This window comes from Octodon degus, unplaced genomic scaffold, assembly GCF_000260255.1.
Source record: "Octodon degus isolate 3935 unplaced genomic scaffold, OctDeg1.0 scaffold00016, whole genome shotgun sequence".
Lineage (NCBI taxonomy): Eukaryota > Metazoa > Chordata > Mammalia > Rodentia > Octodontidae > Octodon > Octodon degus.
In genome coordinates, this window is record NW_004524592.1 from 9,519,215 (window position 1) to 9,540,381 (window position 21,167).

General features: G+C 35.1%; 1 protein-coding gene across 6 annotated transcripts in view; it reads right to left on the reverse strand.

Annotated features, from left to right (window-relative positions):
- Creb1 (cAMP responsive element binding protein 1) overlaps positions 1-21,167 on the reverse strand; it is a 56,767-nt gene that overhangs the window by 26,711 nt on the left and 8,889 nt on the right. For 3 of the 6 annotated variants that reach the window (XR_002820132.1, XM_023710173.1, XM_004626630.2), the window contains exons 2-4: positions 9,996-10,117; positions 4,255-4,401; positions 3,574-3,615 (exon numbers count right to left, since the gene is read on the reverse strand). Coding sequence is in view for 4 of the 6 variants with exons in the window: in XM_023710173.1 (XP_023565941.1) it covers positions 3,574-3,615; positions 4,255-4,401; positions 9,996-10,109 (303 nt within the window). In the remaining 2 variants the exon portion in view is untranslated. The remainder of the gene's footprint in view (positions 1-3,573; positions 3,616-4,254; positions 4,402-9,995; positions 10,118-21,167) is intronic. The other 3 variants (XR_002820134.1, XM_004626631.2, XM_023710174.1) reach the window with 2 other exon arrangements.

Genomic DNA, 21,167 nt, shown 5'->3' on the forward strand with positions numbered 1-21,167 from the left:
TGACAAGGTCGTCCTAAATTGTTCAAACAAGGCTTTAACTTTTGATCCTCCTGTCTCATCAGCGGCCCCACTGCTGTATTACAGATGCTTGCCATATTCACTCAGCCATGTATTTCTTGCTTGCAAGTTTTAAATGTTATTTATATTATACAAAAAGAGCTGTTAAACAAGTGTAGAAATTAAAATTTTCGGTTTTTTAAAGATAAATTTAATTTCATTCCAGTGATAATAGCTCATCAGCATGAGTGCCTGCCTGGCAAGTGCAAGGTCCCAAGTTCAATCCCCAGTACTGGGAAAAAAAATTTTTCACTATAGTAAAATGTGATTAAATATACCCTACTAAAAGATCAATGTAACACTGATTCAGAAATAATCTAAGCTTAGGTTTTTGGAAATGTGACTTAATATATAGATCTAAAAAGTAAATATCTTATTTATATCAGGATTATATAATAAGACAAGGGATTGATCACTGGTTTGTCAGCTCTTTAAAAAAAATGTTTTTGAGACAATGTCTCACTAAGTAGTCAATACTAATGTCAATACTACAGCCCTCTTCCTGAGTAGTTTAAGATTACAAGGAGGTCCTACCAAATCCAGCTATAATTTCATATTTTTAACAAGTTTTAGACTTCTGAAAAGGTTAGGAAAGATTATTTCTCAGGTTTTAATAGTACACAGACTTGAGTTTTTAAAGACAATATACATTGGTTGCACTGGAAAGAAGTGTGGACAGTTTCTCAATTCCTGTTTTCAAAATGCTCTCTACTACACAAGTTCCTTTCAAAAAGCAGCTATTCTCTCATTCATGGTCAAAGTATCTCTTCCCTCTAGAAAAGACATCAAATGGATTTTTTTCAAAATATGTCACATTAAAAAAAAAAGTCACATAAAATATCCTTTATGAAATCCTTGTTTATCATCATTATGAAGATCAGAAACTTTGGAACCAGTCTTTAAAAGAAAAACATGGGCAACCCACTTAGGACTCCTGTCTCTGTTAAGACAAAAGCTTTCTCTCCATTTTTTTTGCTCTTTAAAAATAAAATAAAATAAAAAACCTAGCGTTACCCATCCTTAAGTTAGACAACTTTTAACTACTATATTGATAAGCACAAAACCTCTATTTTGGACAAATTTTTAATGTCAACCCCACCATATTTCAAACTATACTATATTAAAAGCTTCATCTCCAACCACTCTCTTCCTATATTCTAGCAGTAACTTTCTATTCCTTGATTTTTAGTGTTGACCCCACCATATTATAAAGTATTAAAAATACTATCAAAAGCTTCATCTTGGGCTGGGGAAACAGCTTGGTGGTATAAGAGCCTGCCTGGCAAGCGCGAGGTCCTGAGTTCAATCCCCAGTACCAAAAATAAATAAGAAATAAAAAAGCTTCATCTCCAACCACTCTCTTCCTTCCTCTAGCAATATGTTGCTATTCCTTAATATCCCAACCATACTCTCATTTCCAAATCTTAGAATTTGCTTTTATCATCAGCCTGGCTTAGTCACATTCACCATGTTGTAGTCTCTGTTCTGTGTTCCCATACCACTTCACATAAAATAGAACATCTTTCCCACATCATCTTTCTCTATCGCTTTTCCCTATTTTATTAATCTCTCCAGCACTTCTCCTCACCTGACATATTTATTTCATAGTCTGTCTCTCTTCACTCAAGTATGATCTTCATGAAAATAGAGATGTATTTTGTTCACTCCTGTCTGTAATAGCACCTAGAACAATGACTGGTACATAGCATGTGATCAATAAACATTAAAGAAACATGTAATAAAACAATATAATTTATAAATTCTGTGTCTGGTATATTTAAACTATACTACACTGAAATGTGGCCAAAACTAATAAAAGCAAAGGGATGCCACTGTCAACCCTATACACTCTGTTAATTCCCATTATTTTTGTACTCACATAATCTGTGAAACATGACTTACCTATTTAACTAAAAATGGAATTAGAGTACCAAAAACCAAGCTGTATATGAAATATCAGTACAGCTCTGTTTGTAGTAGTCTTAAAATGTGAACAGGAGCCCCAGTATCTTATTCTCCCATCAAGAGAAATGCACTTATATATTTTAGAAAATTATGTCATCTTAATACTAATATTCTTCCATCTAGATATCTAAGAGAATTCTTCTCCTTGTTTGATTACATATTCTCATGTAAACTGTTTACTAGTTAGTAGCATTAATCATTTCTAGTCAGCTGAACTGACTATTAAAGTCTAAAAGATTCTCCATGGTTTAGGCCCTTTAAAGAGAAGTATACTTGTGCCTTAATTTGTAGACTCTTGGCTTCACACATATCTCACCTTAATGACAAATATATTCCTGAAAAGATGAAATACATACTTCCATTAAAAAAAAAAGGCCATATAATTCTCAGCTTCAAATTATACTGTCCCAAAACAGAGATTAGAACTAAGAACACAATCAACAGTCTTTATAAATGTTGTGGCTGTTAATTGTTTTGCTTTCAACATCTTCTGTATGTGGGGGAAAAAAAAGAAAGGTTGACATGTTCAGGTCATTTGACCTACTAATATCTAAAGTGAGTCTGGAATCTAGATCTCATGACTTGTAGGTCAAGTTCCTTCCATTTCAATTGAGAGGTTGGGTGGGGAAAGAGTAATGGGACATTGTTTGGAGAATGTAAGATAGTATTCAGTCAAAGAAAAACTAAGGCAAAGAACACCTTATCACTGCAATTTCACAGGAATACCAAGTACTTGGCTTTTTATTTCGGTAACACGATATCCTACTTGTTAACAAAATCTGCTCTAAGCATCTTATGGAAATTCACAATTTGATGATTCCATACAAAAACAATATTCAACCACATGTAAATGTTGAAGCAAACCAAAAGCATAACCTAGAACCAAGTAGGAGATAATAGCAGCTAAGTGACTCAATATAACATGGGCACACACACACACAAATTCTAGTATGTCTGTCTTCAATCAATATTTACAAGACAAAGGAATACTACTTCCCTCTACCAATACCAATCAGTTCTGTGTATCATATAAAAAGCTTTCACTTAGGAGAAAACAACCAGGATGGTGAAGAGGAATCAAAGATATACAATACAATAAAAGGCTGAAGAAAAACAGGAGTTTGAGTCTGAAATTTTCCTATAAATTGGGTATAAGGGAGGGAGAAAGGATTTGCTAATCTAGTTTCTGTGGATAGAACTGGGAATACCATGTGAAAAGTTTACAAATATATATTCTAGCTCCATACCACAAAGAATAATTTAGAAGTCACCCTTAACTGTAAGTGATTACCTCAGGAGATAGAGTTTCTTTTCTCTGCACGTGTTCAAGTAATGATAGACTACCACGTGGAAGGGGAGAAATGCTATGAAGAGGGATTAAACAATATGTTAAAGGCTAAATAAGGGAACAAGTTTGGCACAGAAGCAGAAGACCTTTAAGGACTGTACTTACAGAGTAAGTACATCACACTTACAGAGAAGGACAAAGACATAAAGAAGTTCTCACCTTCCTAATAATAGTTCTCTTCAAAGCTAGAACCTAGGACTCACCTGTGTTCTGAAGAAAAGTCTTTTTAAGTCCTTACAGGAAGACTGTGAAGCAAAAAATATGAAATGGAAGGCTGGGGTTATAGCCTACTTAAATGAATGTTGTCTTTTTTTTTCCTTCAGTAAGTTCAAGTGCATCTCCACTGCTCTTGGTTGCCAGTGTAGGCAATCTTTTTTTAAATTGGGGGTTAATTTTACATATGCCGTTTTCTTGTTGTTCTTTTTTTTTTTTTTTTTTTTGCAGAACCGGGGATCGAACTCAGGCCCTTGCACTTGCCAGGGAAGTGCTTATTCCACTGAGCCATCTCCCCAGTCCCTATTAATTTTTTATCAAGGCTTTCTCCCCCAAATGCAGGTTTAGAATATTATTACAAAGTAATCTATGTATCTTAATTTTCCTTAGCTGAGGTTCATCATCTTTATACACACTCTCTTTACTTTATCCCATGTACTTAACTATTTTCTCCAATCAATTCTCATTTTTCTGCAGTGTAAGAAGCCATTTTCTTCATGCCTGCTCTTGTATATGTATGCTCCCATATGACTATACAAATGTAGCATGTTTTTTCTATACCATAAAACTATGAACTAGATGTGTTCTTACTTTTGTAACTAATGAAAGGAGACAGAGATAGCTATAAGCAATAGTTATAAAAGTACATGCAGAAGTTTTTATACACATACCTGAACTGTCTGGACTTGTGGAGACTGAATAACTGATGGTTGGGCCGCCTGAATAACTCCATGGACTTGAACTGTCTGCCCATTGGGCAGCTGTACTAAAGTTACGGTGGGAGCAGATGATGTTGCATGAGCTGCTGGCATAGATACCTACGGTGTTGAACATGGAAAAAAATTGCTATTACAGATATCTCTTTAGAATTACTCAGGTTCAATATAAAGAACTTTTTAGAAGCAAAAATATGACCTTTCTGCCACATTAATATTTCACTGAAGTGAAAGAAACCAATGATTAAATTTGAATAGTCTTTAAAAATAAAATCCTTACAGGTCCTCCTCCCCTCCTACTTTTCAATCACTCCTAAGTAACCAATAAAAAGTTACTTTAATGCAGTATCAAAACATGCAACACAGACTTTTTCTGAACACTAAATACTATTCTATTTGTAAGGTGCTTTTTTACATTTTCCTGTCTGCTTTCAGTTTCTTGTTTTGCTCTGAAGAAACTGAAGGGTAGGGAATAAGATCTCCAAATTAAGACAAAAATATCAACTGCTCAAAAAGATTAATTTACCAAAGATCAACAGATGTGCTAGCCTTGAAGAAACATAAAAGCCTACAAAATATCTTATGCTAAATCAGCCATGTTCTAAAATCTTAATTGTTCTCAAATTTGGACAAAACTGACCTACACTAAGTCTTTAATAAATACACACTGATAACAAGTAACTAGTTTTCTCTTTTACACTAATTACAAGGATACCTTTTGAGAAAACACTGACAGACATTACAACTGAGAAATTCAATTTCCTCCTATTCTTCAATATAATTAAAGTGGTAGTACTTGTTTTAAGAATATGTTCTCATTCTGAATAAAGCGGCAGAGTTGAAAGTATATAAAAGAAACCAATTTTCTCCCAAGGTATCAAGGTGGCAATTTTGACGAGTCAATTTCCAAGTTAAAAAGACCCTTTGGTCACATATGTCTATCAATAAATTTACTGTTTTTATGTTCTAACATAATTAAGAGTAGGAATTCTATTGGCTCACTTAGTAAAAAAATATTGGGACCTTTGTACCAAGAACAGTGCTTTATTGAAACTGCAAAAATGGGAGATACAAGTCCTGACCTGAAAGAAGTCACTGGTAGATGTGTGTGTAGGAATGGAGCAGACACTCTAGTATGCAGTTCAGTGAGTGTTTTTTTTTTTTTTTTTTTTTTTTTTTTTTTTTTTTTTCCTGTATTTAGGACAGGATCTATAGGGTCTACAAGGTCTCACTATATAGATCAGACTCGCAGTAATTTTCCTGTTTTCAGCCTCCCAAGTGCTGGGATTACAGGTGAATGCTACCATGCCCAGTCTCAGTGTGCCCCATGGACAGGGCTGGCACAGCTTGCCGGGTATCAAACCCTGGCTAAGCAGGCGCTTTAGTCCACTAAGCTATCAGGCTGGCCCTGAGTAATGAGTTTTTTTGTGAAACCAGGGATTGAACTCAGGCCATTGTGCTTGCCAGGGATGAGCTTATTCTACTAAGCCATCTCCCTGGACCCAAAAGGTTTCTTTTTTTGCAGAACTGAGGAGTGAACACAGGTCCGCAAGTGTTTATTCTACCAAGCCATCTCCCCAGCCCGAGTGATGAGTTTTTGCTAAGAAAAATGGACATACTGTGTTTAGCAAAGCTACCCAACCTGAGTTTGAAACCCAACTGAGTTTGAAACAGAGAATACCAGTTAGACAGGATACTACTATGGTTTGGAGGTGGGAAGGCACAAAACTTCAGGCAGAGGCAACATGAAAAACAGCAGAGAAGCAGCACTGTCTACATGACAGGGAAGGATGGAAAGAGTTCAGAGGGAGCAGAATCCAGGTATTAGCATGGACAAACCATGACAGAGGTAATTAAGCCATTCATGATCATCTGTGTTAAAGGAAATAACATGGATTTTTATCCTACAGAGTATGGGAAAGACATTGTAAGGTCTTGCGTATTACAATAAGGTGTGGATAAATTTTAGATAAAGTGATTTTAGATAAATCACTTTAGTGGCAGCAGAAAGGATACAAATCACAGGGGAAGAAAAACTTTAGAGGTAGAGAGAGCAAATAAGTAGCCTGTGCAGTAGTTAAGGTGAAATAACAAAGGCAGGAAACAAGGCAGCAATAGTGAGAGGGATAGAAATAAAGTGATTTTATAGAATCTGGAGACAGACCAAATATGGCTTTATGAATAATTGGTTGAAAGAGGCAAGAAGAATAAAAGATGACTCATACGATTCACATGCAAGAATTGGTAAAGTAACATCCAATGAAACAGAAAATGCAGGGACAAAGTCTTGTATGGTTGGGACTGTGATGGAAGATGGAAATGACCTGACACACGAATTTGCAGAGATGTTTAGCAAATATTTGACACTGAAACTTTGGAGGAAAGAATGCTATCAGTCTTCTGCACACAGGTTAAAATATGGAGCTTCTTTAGAAAGGTAGGAAACCCATCTTTACTGCTTTCTTTCAGCCACTTTTAGGTCTTTCTTGAAGTTTTACCTGGTTCTAAAAATGTCTCATATACATTACTCACATTAGTCGCACTGTTTGCAAAATCAGTCTAAAAGGGACCCATTATTCTTCCTTCTCCACTGAAGTTTGAGCCGCAAACCTTAAATTTTCAAATCATTATCCTGTCGTAATTTCATAGAAAGATCTTGCTGATATTTGAAGCAACTGTTACTGTTGTCTTTCCTGATTTCTCCAGAGAAATGTAACAAGCTAACTCAATCCCTCTTTTAGCCTGATCATTTTTCATAATGGTTCCTCTCATTTTTAGTTCATAAAACAGATACATAAAGTATAAAGTAAATATCCCTTATACTGTTTTTTACTCAAAAGCTCATTAGTTTCTTTTACAATACCTTTTTTGTTTATAAATAATTTTGCTTTAGAAAGCATATTTTCCATACTATTAATAGTTTTCTTTATAAACCCTATTACTTAGAAATCTGCTTATAGGGACTGGGGAGATGGCTCAGTGGAATAAGTGCTTTCCTGGAAAGCGCAAGGGCCTGAGTTCAATCCCCAGTTCCGCCAAAAAAGAAAAAAGTTTTAGAAATCTGCTTATGACAAGAAAGCTACAATACTCACCCCTTTCACTTTTTAAAGTTAATCAAAACCAAAAGCATTTCCCACCAAAAGTACTGAGTATAACTAGCTCTCCTAAGACATATATTTGTTACTCCACTTGTAAATCTTCAGCGATGGCTGTTAATGATAATTTGAACATGTACATGTAATTTTCTTCCTTGAATCCCGTACTTAAATTAAATTTACAGGCATAGTCACACAAACATTAGGTGAATGGGAAAGGTGGTAACAGTATTAAAGAGCTTAAGAGGTACAGATCAATAAATTCAGATGGCTACTTCATGAACTGACATTTGATCTGCAGCACAAAAATCAAGAGCCTGGGGTACAGCACCATACAAGGTAAAGCGAAAAAAGCTGATAATAACGAAGGCTAGTTGAAGATTATGTGAAAAACAATTAGAGATACTCTCTCAATGGAACAGCAAATCTACCACATTTTGACTGAAAAACAGAGATTTACACTCTAGATGAAGGGTTTCTTGATGCCCGACACGAGGCATTGCTGCAGGCAGCTAATAAATCCCTGCCTTTTTTTTTTCACTTGGCTCTCAGCACTTTTCCCTATAACTAGGGAATTAGCAAAGTTTCTGTGGAACCTAAGACTTTAATATCAAGAAAAGACTGAAAAATATTTTTACTAGGACAACTACAACTATTTACAGTGGAGCTTCCATTTTACAGCTATTAGCCCCACACACAGCACAAAGCTTTGAGGAACACTTTTTAGTTCACTTTTATGCATCTGGTACTAGGGACTGAATCTGTCTTACATATACTAAGCACACGCTCCACTGCTAAGCTATACCTCTGCGCTCTAGTTCCCTCTCTACTTTTAAACTTGAGAAGTCAATCATAGAGTATCAAACATGGGGAAAGCTTCTAAAATGAAAGATGGAGAGCAAATGGCAGGGGGGAGCTATATGGAGAGAAATCTAATAGCTATATGGAGCAAAGAACTTGAGACAACAAAAAATATTCTCAGCAGTAAGAGATGATAAAAAGTTCAATAAATGGGTTGGAATGTGCTGAGGAAATCTCCCAAAAAGCAGAGCAGAAAGATAAAACACAGAAAGAAAATGAGAAAAACTGCCCTACAGATATAATGCCTAGACCACAGGATTGTACAGAGAAATGAGAACATAGGACAAAAACATCAACCAAATAATTTAAATAAAGTTCCTACAAGTGAAGACATGCACATCTACCATAAAAGGAAACTCTGAATACAAGGGTTAAAAATTGACTTAATGTATCAATGCCATTATAGTGAATTTTGAAATATGGTCACCAAAGAAATTTTGTATAAGGTAACACAGATACAAATAAGAATTATCTTTTCCAACAATAGTAAGATAAAAGTTGACTAAGGAGCAATGTTTTCAAAATTCAAAAAAGAAAAAAAATTAATCAAGAATTCCTTATCTTTTTTTTCCCTCAAGGTACTATTAAAAAATACATACTCTATCAGTAAGACAAACACCACAAAAATAAGTAGAGTGAGAAGAATCCCTAGGATGACCCTATGCAGCAAATCAGAAGTCAACCAGGTAAGAGGAATGTGACCAAAGTGACAGTGACAGTTATATTGAGGACTATCATCAATGTCTGCTGGCGTTGTTCCCAGAGGACAGGAACCTTGGATGATGTCAGTCAACTGTGCTTGCTCACTCTATTTTTCTACTGACTAAGCCCCTGCCTCACCTGAGTATCCACTTTAAGTGTATTCAGCTTTGTCTTACTCCTGAGTACTACAGGTAGGCCTTGGTAATTCTAGGAAAGAATGGAGCACAGCCATTTCTCAGGATCAGATTCCTGCTGGAGCTCAGCATCTGGCCTGCATTTTAGCTCAATTAAACACTCTCACTCACACTAACTATGATAAGCCTTCAACTTTCCAAGACTTATTCTTGCACAGTGGTTTCTGTAGTAGCTTTTAAATTCTTGAGGAAAACTCAAGTTAGACATACCAGAACTTATGCCAGGACTTTCTCCTGGAAAACTTCTTAAACAGGCACTGTCACACTTTTACCTATCAGGTTTATTCTCTTATTTGGTTCTTGTATTATGTTTCTCACTAATACCCAGGTAAATAGTAATAAAATATTTGGGGAAAAATACATGAAAACAAAAAGTATAAGAGAATATACTCTTAATCATAGGATTTTTAAGACAAAGACAAATCAGGAACTGTAGTTAAAATATATAGTAAACAAAAACTATTATCCTTAAAAATTACTTGCATGTCAGTTTACTTTTAGTTTAATCCTATATAAATTTTCCTTTTATATTAACTTTCATTGTGTGTTATACACAAAAAAGCAGCTGTCAGAGCTAAGACTTTCTTCCCTTGAGATCCAATTATCAGCTAAATTTGTATTTCTGGATCATGTCACTACAAATATTAGCATTTAATAATACATTTTACTGTTATGTAACAGTTAACACTATCATTTCTAAATACAGGCTAAAACTAAGTAGCCATTGTGATATTCTAAGAACATCTCTGCTCACTATGTATATCTCTATAATAAAAACTATAATCTTTTAGAAACAGTCCTCTTGGAAGAGACACAGCTTGCAATCTCTCTATGTATTTTATACCTGGGCTAATGTGGCAATCTGTGGCTGGGCTTGAACTGTCATTTGTTGATTTTCAGCTTCTGTTACAGCTGCATCTCCACTCTGCTGGTTCTCTGCTCCAGATTCCATGGTCATTTAGTTACCTACAATAATATGGAAGAGTGTTACAAGCACTACAGTGCTTTTTACTTTTTGTGATGTTAAAGGCAAATTTCAAGTCAGAAATAAGTATATGTGGTGGTCAGGTTAGCAAATGCACTTAAGATAGTTTGTTGAGATATAACATAGCTGAATTTGGAAGTTTTCCAAATTTGCTCAAAGGCTCTTTTCCCTTCAAAAAAAAAAAAAAATCTTTTCTTCTGGTTGTTTCTTCTGAATGGAATTATCACTCCATCTAGGAATCTAGGAAAGGAGAATCTATTCCTCTCTCCCTAACAAAGAAGAGTGACAACAAAAATTGCAATTATTAAAAACTGTACCATTCAGGCACAGAAGACGAAAGCTAATAACCTGTGTCAGTGAGATATTACAGTCATGGTATGCATATACCATGAGAGGGAAGCAGAAAACTCAAAAGCTACTTCTACCAGTGCTAAGACAAAAATCACCCCAAGTTCTAAGAGCCCAACCTGCAGGAAATCAAGGCAGAAAGGTGAAATAAATGACCAGAGTCCCAAATACTGAAAGTTACAGTGTCATTCTCTTTATCCGTGTAAGAGTGTGCAATCTCATACCACACAGAGATGTACATGCATGGAAATAAAAATACTTTTAAAATGTTTAACTGTAAAATTCTGGGGAAGTCACCTAGACTTTGAGTCACCTTTGTTACTTTTTGGCTCTTGTGTTGATAAGAACATAGTTCATCTGCTGGGTCATTTGACACTACATGGCACCAGTAGCAATTCCTAGCTACATAAAGGTTGGAGTAATATCTATCTGGGGAAGCAATCTTCTCTATAAGATTTAGGAAAGAAGGAGTATTTCTAGTGTGCCACTGTTATGCAGTAGCTAGTATATTACCTACAAAATAAATATGTTAAGGGACTACCTGTAGTCATTCTACAAACAACACAAAACCCCAATACTTTTCCATAATACATTGTTTATTTTATAACTGAAATTGACAATCAAAATTGTTAACTGATCTTTGTGTGGTCACAACAGACCATCACAATGTATTACATACATCTTAGTATCTCACTCATAGAGTTCTATGAAAAGTTTCTACACGTGATGGTTAAAAATGGAAATGAAAACATCTTAGGGGAAAGAAGTATCATTTGAAATTTCAGGATCCATCAAAGATAACATAGAAAAGGATTAACAGACTTGACTACCTCATTATTTAGAACATCCATAAGGCCTCTAGGATCAGTACATAGGGAAAAATATGTGCCAGAAATAATCACAGTAATATCCCAAATAAAACACAACTATAAGAAAGCATCATTATTGGCTAGTTCACAATGATGAAGTTCAAGAGTACTTATATTTTTAACATGTAGAATTTATTATGTTAAAAAACTGGAAATAAGCATACATCATTAGGAAGATCATTAAAAGAAATCACAGCATTACAAAGGAAAGAAATGTCTATGACACATTGTAAAAAACCCATTTATGTTTTTTTAAAGTCAAAATGAAACAAATGATGGTAAGGTGTGTGTACTTAATTGTGAATGGTAGTTCTGAAAAGTAGGCATTCTGAAAGATGATGACTTTGACCTTGTATTTCTTCTTTTTTCTTTTTGTATCTTTGTAAGGGTCTATAGGGCCTCACTACATAGATTTGTTCAGCCTTCCAAGAGCTGGGACTAAAGATGCGTGCCAGCACGCCCAGTCTCAATCACCATCTCAGAGTGCCCCGTGGGCAGGGCCAGCAAGGCATGCTGGGGATCAAACCTAGGCCAGCCACTGCATCTGCCTAAGCAGGCACTTTAATCTGCTGAGCTATTTGGCCAGCCCTTCTTTACATGTTTAAAGTATTTCAATATTGGTTTGAAGGTCTTTTCCCCCTTCCTGTAAAAAGGGGTTCAAGATTACTTGTACAATCAAAAACAAAACAACAAAAATAACAGCGAGGCCAGGGAGATGGCTCAGTAGAGTAAGTGCTTGCCTGGCAAGCACAAGGGCCTGAGTTCAATCCCCAGTTCCACCAAAAAACAAAACCAAACACACACACACACACACACACACACACACACACACTTAATACAGCATATACAACATTTTAAAACTATGAAACAAAGCTCTACTTCAATTATAATGCAGATACCCACTGACAAATTTTCCAAATTCCAGAAGTTTTATGAAATTATCATGTTTTAAAAATTTAACCCTGCATTTCCAAATAGTAGGGGGAAAAAAACTTTTAAAAATTATCAAATACATTTGGTTATCACTTATAATGTCAGGTATTCTTACCATGTGCACTCCTTTAAAATGAATTCATTCTCGGATAGTAAGAGTGGACATTAAACAAAATATTTTTCCAGAGAAAATGTGACCCAGAATCAAAATACACCTTTATCATTCCTCTACCTCCTGTGTAGATGGAATGCACTGAACCATTCCAAGATACATTTTGTATGTAATGTTCTCATCCATATGTAGTTTTACTCTACCATCTGATTAAAAGCAATCTAAGGAAGACACAGGCTGATCACATTTCTTGTTTCTTTCACAACATATTGAGACTGAATTTAAAAAAAAAATTTTAAGACAAGATTTTTACAATTTTTTATTCAGAAAAAGATTTGTAATAAAGGAACACCTATACAAGCTAATATAAATAATTAAGGCTGCAAAGACACTCAAAACAGGAACAGAATTTTCATCTCATGACCTGCCTAACTGAATCACATTCATTCCTTTCAAAGTATGTGTAACCAGGTATGGTAGCACATGCTTGTAACCCCAGTACTTGTAGGAGACTGAGGCTGGAGGATTACAGGTTTGCGTTCCTCTTGGGCAACTTAATAACTCAGGAAGATAAAAAAAAAAAAAAAAGGGCTGGGATGTAGCTTAGTGCAAAGACCCCGTGTTCAATGTATAGTGCAGCAGAAAAAGAAAAAAAAGTGTGGTATTTCCATTTCCAAGGGACAGGGGCTCCCAATTAAACTGCTAGTGTTTTATCATTTCTTTCAGGTGGCCTATCAATCCTTTTTCCCAGTAGAGAACAGCTTTTTTATAAATTTTTAGTTTATGTAAAATTTTTTTATAAATTTTTATAGCTATAAGCCACTTTGGCAATAGTACAAACAGTCTCTGGAAATCAGTTCTCTCTCAAAGTGCTGGTAAGAATTACTTAAAGAACTACTGTTTCAGATAAACTCTTCGACTCAACTAACACACACTCTTGGTTTTCATCTTAAAGTTGTTCAAGTCTCATATTTGGACTAAACTCATATTTAAGTGGATGCATTAATGTAGAACTTTGAAAGCTTTTGGTCTTCTTGTTTATACCCTCAGGTATGAGATGTGTAAAACTTCAGTTTTCTTTCTTTTTTTGGTTCCTGGAATCAAACTCATGATCTCACATTTGCCAGGCAGGTACTATGCCACTGAGCTATATTCCTAATCCCTGAACTTCAGCTTTCCTTAACTTTACAGTTATCAGTCTAGCTAGTTGAGCTGTATCCAGACACAAGATTAGCCAACAGAGCCAATACAAGGGTTTCTAAAGATTCCCTTATTCACTAAACAATTGCAAACATTCTGGAAATGTTGAAATAAACCTAAATAATACAATTTAAAAAAAAATGTGTATGTATGAACTCAGAATGCTGCATGCACATAAGGCCTGGAGAATTACGAACAGAAGCTGGGCATGGTGGGACACAACTGTAATCCCAGCTCTCAGGAGACTGAAGCAGGAGGAACACCATGAATTCGAGCCCAGCCCCAGCTACACAGTTCAAAGCCAGACTGAACTTCATAGTGAGACCCTGTCTCAAAAACAAAACAAAGAAAGATTAGAAACAGAATAAATCTTAAAAATCACTTATATTAGTTTGACACTTTACTTTCAATTCTGAACTTTAATACTTATTTGGGATTGACAGTTAAGATCTGAAATTTTCATTACTTCTTAAAATTTAATGTAGGAGTAATTCTCTGAATACTGTGAACTTTTAACAAATTTCAAATAGTCTCATGCAAGGAAAAAAGTATCTAAAACCAATTCATACAGATACATACCACTTTTCTGTAATGGTTCAGAATTCTATTTCAATATTGAAAGTAAAAAGTAGTATAAATCTGTATATTATTATTCACCTCATCTTCAGAAATAAACAATGTTGGAGAAAGCAACTGGGAAAGGAGCCTAACCTTTGGTGGGAAGCTAGGTTTGTCACCAAGTGGCACAGTGACAAAGTGGATGTTGGACAAATTTAAAATGTTTTGTTACCTGCAAAAACAAGGAATGGATTAAAAGGTCTTTTCAAATTTTTATTCTGGGCTGGTGAGATGGCTCAGTGGTCTAAAGCATCTACTTAGAACAAGCTTAGCAAAGCATGTGGACCGCGGTTCAATCCCCCAGCACCACATGCCAGCCAGCCCCGCCCCCTGGTGGGCTGAGCTGGCCACACACACACACACACACACACACACACAAAAAATAAATAAAATTAAAAAAAAATTTTATTCTTCTGACTCTAGGAACTCAGATCACAGAAAGATGTATATATACATATACAAGTGCAACCACACAGGCCACGGAAGTGTTTAAAAATAAATGATGAAGATTTAGTGTAAAGGCAGATTTAGTACGATATAACACCTAGCCTCTTGATTCTGGATAAGCATATGTTGTTCTTTATGTATTACAAGAATGTGATTTTTAAAAAAAAAATTTTTGTGGCCAGCTCAGCCCACCCTGGGAAGCAGGGCTGGCACAGCATGTGGTGGTGGGGATCAAACTGCTGGCCCTGAGCTTACCTAAACTTGCCTAAGCTGGTGCTTTAGACTGCTGAGCTATCTCACCAGCTCCATGATACTTTTGTTAGTACTTAAAAGGAAAAACTGCCTCAAGTGTAGAAGTTAATGAAGGGTCCCTCTCACACAGTAAACAGTTTCTTGCCTAGTATTCTTTGCTCTGATCATTGATATGTCAGCATCATTTAGTCACTCATTTTCTGTTTTCAAAATAAAGCAACTTTTTCTAGTTTAGAAAGCTGTAAGAAACTTATCTGATAAGCTTTCCTAATAGTAAAGGGATTTATTGTGTATCTTTTCCACAGTAGGATACCAGACACAAAAAACCTTAAAAAGTGTTTTTAGGTAAACACTCCAGTGTAATGTCAAAATGAGTGCTTCCATGACATTTGAAAGAGTGGCAGATTTCCAGTATTAAAAATGAAAAGTTACTAATGAATTTGAAAGAGAGTAACTTAATTGGTAAGAATGGTATGAGAAAAAGCTTAAACTGTGCCTTTAGAGAGATGTGCAAGTCAGTGACTGATGTTTTATTAGGACTTTATACAGCAAACAAAGGAAAAATTTCAGTAATAGGAGTATGGTCACTCTAAAGCAACAGGCAAAAGGAAATGATGTCTCTTAAAGTCATTGGTTAGGGATTTTTACCGTGTAATGAAAGATTTTCTATCTATTCTACACAATACATATTGGAAGAATCTGCAACAACCGAATAATCTATTTTACTAAAATAAAATCTTAAAATTCATTTTAATTTATATCAGACATTATACTTATATTAATTTATCTTATCTAAATAGCTACTGTGTATGCCAGACATTACCCAAATGACCAAAATAAATTTTTAGAAAACTTTGTAGTTTCTTTAAAATGTATTTTAGTATAGGTCTACAGTGTCTCACTACACAGATCGGACTCATAGTGATCCTCCTGTTTTCACCTCCCAAGCTGGGATTACAGGTACCTTTAGAGTTTATACTCTAGTCATTGAAGGGCAGGGAGGGTAAACAAGTGAAAGACATAACAAGTCAAATGGTGGCAAATGTGTAGAAAAAGTAAAGCTGGAGAAAATATTGAAGGTATCTTCAATATTCTAAAGATTGACCACTGAACACTTACTGATAAGGTAGCAATTTTTAAATATACAGAGTATGTAAAAAAAAAATTTCAGCAGTTTGCCATAGTTCATGGTCAGCACTTTCAGCACCTCTTATAATCTCATGATGTCTCAATAAATTTAGCATTTTTTGAGATAGGGTAGAAAGCCCAACCTTGAACTCAGATGTAGCTTAGGCTGGCCTTGAACTTACAGTGAACTTCCTGCCTCAGCCTTCCAAGAGCTGACATTACAGGTGTACATTAGTACAACTGGCTCAATAAATTTAGTATTAAAATATTTATACAAGATTTTCTTTTGTGATGTATACATTGTAAGAACACAGTACAGTTTTTAAATGTATTAGGCTATATTTAAAAATTGGTCGTAATTAATCCTGCCCCCCTTTTAGCATTCTTTCACTTTTGTTAGTGATATTAGCTGCTCCAAAAGTGGTGAAATTAGCTTCTCTGATGAGCTCTGATTTGCAATCCGTACAAAAAAACCTTCATTGTTTATAACACTGAAGATTATATGGTACATCCCTGAGGTCTTATGAGTCTCTAAACATCCCTAGTTCTTTCAAAGGTCAGAGCTAAACTCAAAATTCCTGCTTGATCATTTCTACCACAGCATGTGTGCCTTATTTTAGGAAAATTGAATTTCACTCTTCCATGTCTAATTTGTAAACAGTTCTTCAAGAATACATTTCACAATTTAGCTCAAAACAGATCAAAATAACAAATGTTACTTCATAAACTTATGGGCAAAACCAAAATACTTGGGATATTAATTCCCCATTTCAAAATAGTTTTCATAGTCACTCAGGTTTTAAACAAATGGAATTGTGACTGGGTGTGGTGATGCATGCCTGTAATCCCAGCTCTTGGGAGGCTGTAAACAGGAGAATCACTACGAGTCTGATCCAGCAGTGAGACCCTGAACACCCTGTAGACCCTAAAATACAAAAAATAATAATAAAGACAAAAAAAATTAATGAAATAGTTGGCTATAACTTTAGGGCATAACTTCTGAATGCTTAGTTTTAGTACTAAGCTAATTTATAAAGCAGAACTTAAGTTTGAAGACAGCTACACTGTATTCAACCTACAATTGCTTTTATATAAGTAATTTTTATAAAAGTAACTATATGTAGGAAAGATGTAATGCTTTTTTCCCCTAGAAATTAGCTCCAAAAACCATTTAGTAGCACTTCAAAAATAAAACATTTTATTATAGTCATTTCTTTAAAAATTCAAAGTGTAAAAAGCTTATCAAGCTAAGTGAATTAAACATAGTACTAGGTGGATGTTTGGCGGGGGGGAAGGAACAGGGAGAAGAGAGATAAAAATGTTATCTAATATACTGCATAGTCATGGTTGTTGCTTCGCTAAGCAACACTGTCTCTTGGTGACCAGATGCATGAAGGCTTGTTCAGAGCCATAAATAAGTAGTCTTACCTGAAGGAAAACAAGGCAAATCAATTTTGCCAGTACTTTGAAAATAAAAACTTAGAAAAATCCAAAAGCTTCCTTGTTGAAAGGTACTACTGACCTAGTAACATAATCTGGGATGACTATCATAAATCATGCAATGTTTCCATAAATCACCTAATACTTATCTTGTTTCCATTAAATACTTCTTTTTTTTTTCCTGGAACCAGGGATTGAACTCAGGCCCTTGCGCTTGCCAGGCAAGCACTTATTCTACTGAGCCATCTCCCTGGCTCCTAAATACTTCCTTTGATAGAAGTATTTTGATAGTGCATAGTAAATGTTTAAAAATAAATTTATCAAAAATAGCATTTAGGTTCTCTGGTAATCATAAAACAAAACAAAACAAAACAAACAAACAAAAAAACCTCATAAAATACAGCACTTAAAAGAGTTTAAGTCCAATTAAATAAACCATGGAGGGTTTTATTAAATAACACTGCAAAGGTTTCCTTTTACTATACACCGATCACTCTTGGTGGTGGAGGCTGGATAATACTTGTATTTATCATTGACACAAATAATTTATGAAAGTATACAAACAAATCCCCATTTTTATTGTCAAAAATTCATCAAATTGAAAGCAAGTTAATTTCATACAACTTTCTTCGCCTTCTATTATATAAAGCAGAGCCTGAAATACAGATCTGTTTCCATTTAAGGAATAAAGACAGTGGTAATAGCACAGAGAAGTTTTTTCTAAAAATTGTGTCAGAATTCACTTGGCTTGATAAACCAAATTATGATAGGCAGTTAATCACATTGCCTATCATAATTTGTTCCTTTAAAAAATATATAGCCTCTGGGCCAGGGAGATAGTTCAGCAGAATAAGCACTTGCCTGGCAAATGCAAGGTCCTAAATTCAATCCCTGGTACCGCAAAAAAAAAAAAAAAAAAAAAAAAGATTATCATCAGTCTAATCTGAAGTCTACAGTTGAGGTTGATACAGGTACGTGTCTGTGCATATATATGATGTAACATTCGTACATACTACTTTTTTCTTATCTGGTTTCAATGAAAGTATGCTATATGTTTAAACCAGCACATTACTATTAGCATCAGAAACTGGAGCATTAACAAATTTGCAGAATTGACTGCACATCTTATGCAAATTATTCATGGTTAACAACCAAAAATTGTACAGAGGGGAAAAATGTCATGGAAAAGAGGCAGTACAATATGGCTAATGATTGCTGGGAAGTTAAAATCTGTTGAGTCACACCTGAACACTATGCTGTTTAGTAATGATAACACTTTAGAAAAATAATCAGGGAAAAGTTGTAAGGCTGTATTAGCAAGACTTCCAGCTATACTAAAAGTTAAATAAAGGTTCCACATAACTGCTAAAAACTATTACATACTGGCATAAGCGTTGTGGATCTACTTCGGCAGAGTATTTTTAATTCATGTATTTATGACAAAATTGCCAATTCAGTTTTAGAATGACATGTTCAAATACATTTTGCTATGGTTACCCTGCAGTTTTGATTCTGCTCATGTGACTCCTTTAAATCCCTGGAATTCTGGATTGTGAGTTCCAGCAGTTGTCCACTTGCAGATACACAGGTGAAGCTCCTCTTCCCCCCATTTCTAAGTGAGGTCATGTTCCATTACTTATGAATGCACTCTTCAGTTCAAATTTGTAATTCGTATTTGGGTACTTACCTCTCATTACACCAGAATTAAATATAGGGAATTAAAAAGTGCAACAGGTTGTGAGGAAGACAGATTTATTTTTCAAATCTTTGAAAGGACACTCAGCACTGGAGAACTTTTACGTAAGGGCTCATTCTTGGTGTTACATATAGTCAATGGGTCTGGACAAATGCGTGATGATATACACTCACAGTATCATAAAAAAAATTTATGTACAGTTGTGGTAAAAGAATCACTTCAAACTGGTGTATCTTTATTTTTAATCTGGAAAGATGCATCATATCCAACTTTTGAGGCAGATGTATTATTTTTACTATCATGGTACTAATTTTTGAAAGGTCATTTTGACTAACACAATTACATAGTATTTTTATGTCTCAAATAAGTACCACATTAGAAAAAATTAAAGTTAATGAAAACTCAAAAACCTTTTTAAGATATAGAAAATGAGTCTCCACAGTTAAACAAAAAAACCCTGCAATGTCAGTTAGAATTAATCATAACACAGATGTCCATTTCCTTTAACATGCACAACTTGAAAGGAGCACTGATGTTAATCCTTCCTCCCAAATGTATGATCCTGTAATAGGATTCATTAAAGCAATTTTCTGCGGCACCTAAGTGTCCTGCTGAAAAGTGAGAGAATATTATATGCGTTATATATGAAGCGTTTGACAACTGTATGCTAATCCTTATAACTAGTTTATCTACAAATTACCTCCACACATGTACAACTTAGTAATTTAAAACCATAAACTTTTATTGGAAATGATAGAATACAATGAATTATAGAGAAAAAGGAAAGGATAACTGTACATTTACACTATTTTACTAATACAGATACGACTAATAACAATGAAATACATTTTTTCAACAACCCAAAAGACAGGAAATGTTTGCCAGCTGTTCCTCACACAGAATTACTATTAAAAACATATAAAGAACTCAAAAATCAGATTTAAGACTCAAATCTGAGATGAAACACACTTCTCAGGTAAAAAATACAAATGGCAAATATATGAAAACATGTTCAGTATCATTGGTCATTTGAGAGATGCAAATTAAAACACTGAGATTTCATCTCCCCCTGGAAAAAAATGGCTATTACCAAGAAATCAACAATAACTGCTGGAGTGACTGTGGAGAAAAGACACCTTCTCCACTTTTTGTTGTTGTTTTAGTACCAGGAATCAAACTCACAACACTGCACTTGCCAGGCAGGCACTGACTGTACTGCTGAGCTATATTCCTGGCCCACCCTTCTCCACTGTTGGTGGGAGTGTGGACTGGTGCAACCACCGTAGAAATCAGGGTGAAAGGGCCAGCCTGATAGCTCAGCAGACTAAAGTGCCTGCTTAGGCAGGACACAGTGGTCCCAGGTGTGCTATGCTGGCCGGCCCGCAGGCATGCTAAAATGGAAATTGAGACTGGGCGTGGGGGGGTGAACCTGTAATCCCGGTGCTAGGGAGGCTGAAAACAGGATAGTGAGACCCTGTACACCCTGTAGACTCTGTACTAAATTAAAAAAAAAAAAAAGAAGAAGAAGAAGAAGAAAAGAAATCAGGGTGGAGATGCCTCAAAAAACTAGACTGGAGCTCCCATTTAAACTATTTCCCTTCTGGACATCCGCCCAGAATTAAAAATATCATACCCAGACAATATATGTACACCCGTGTTTATAGCAACACAATTTGTAAAAGCCAGACCTTGGAAACTACCCAAATGTCCATCAACCATGGAATGGATTAAAAAATAAAAAATAAAAATAAAAAAGATGTAGTCGTTTTATACAATGTAGTACTACTCAGCCATAAAGGATAAACTGGAAACTTTTATAGTGGATGCAATTCTTAACCATTCTGATATGTGAAATAAACCAGACTCACGTGTGTAAACACCATACTGTTTCCCTAGTGTGAGAAGCTAAAGGAGTAAATAAGATTCAAAATGTACAACAGATACTGTAAAATGGGAAGAAACTTCAAAAGAGAAATGGATAGGGAAAA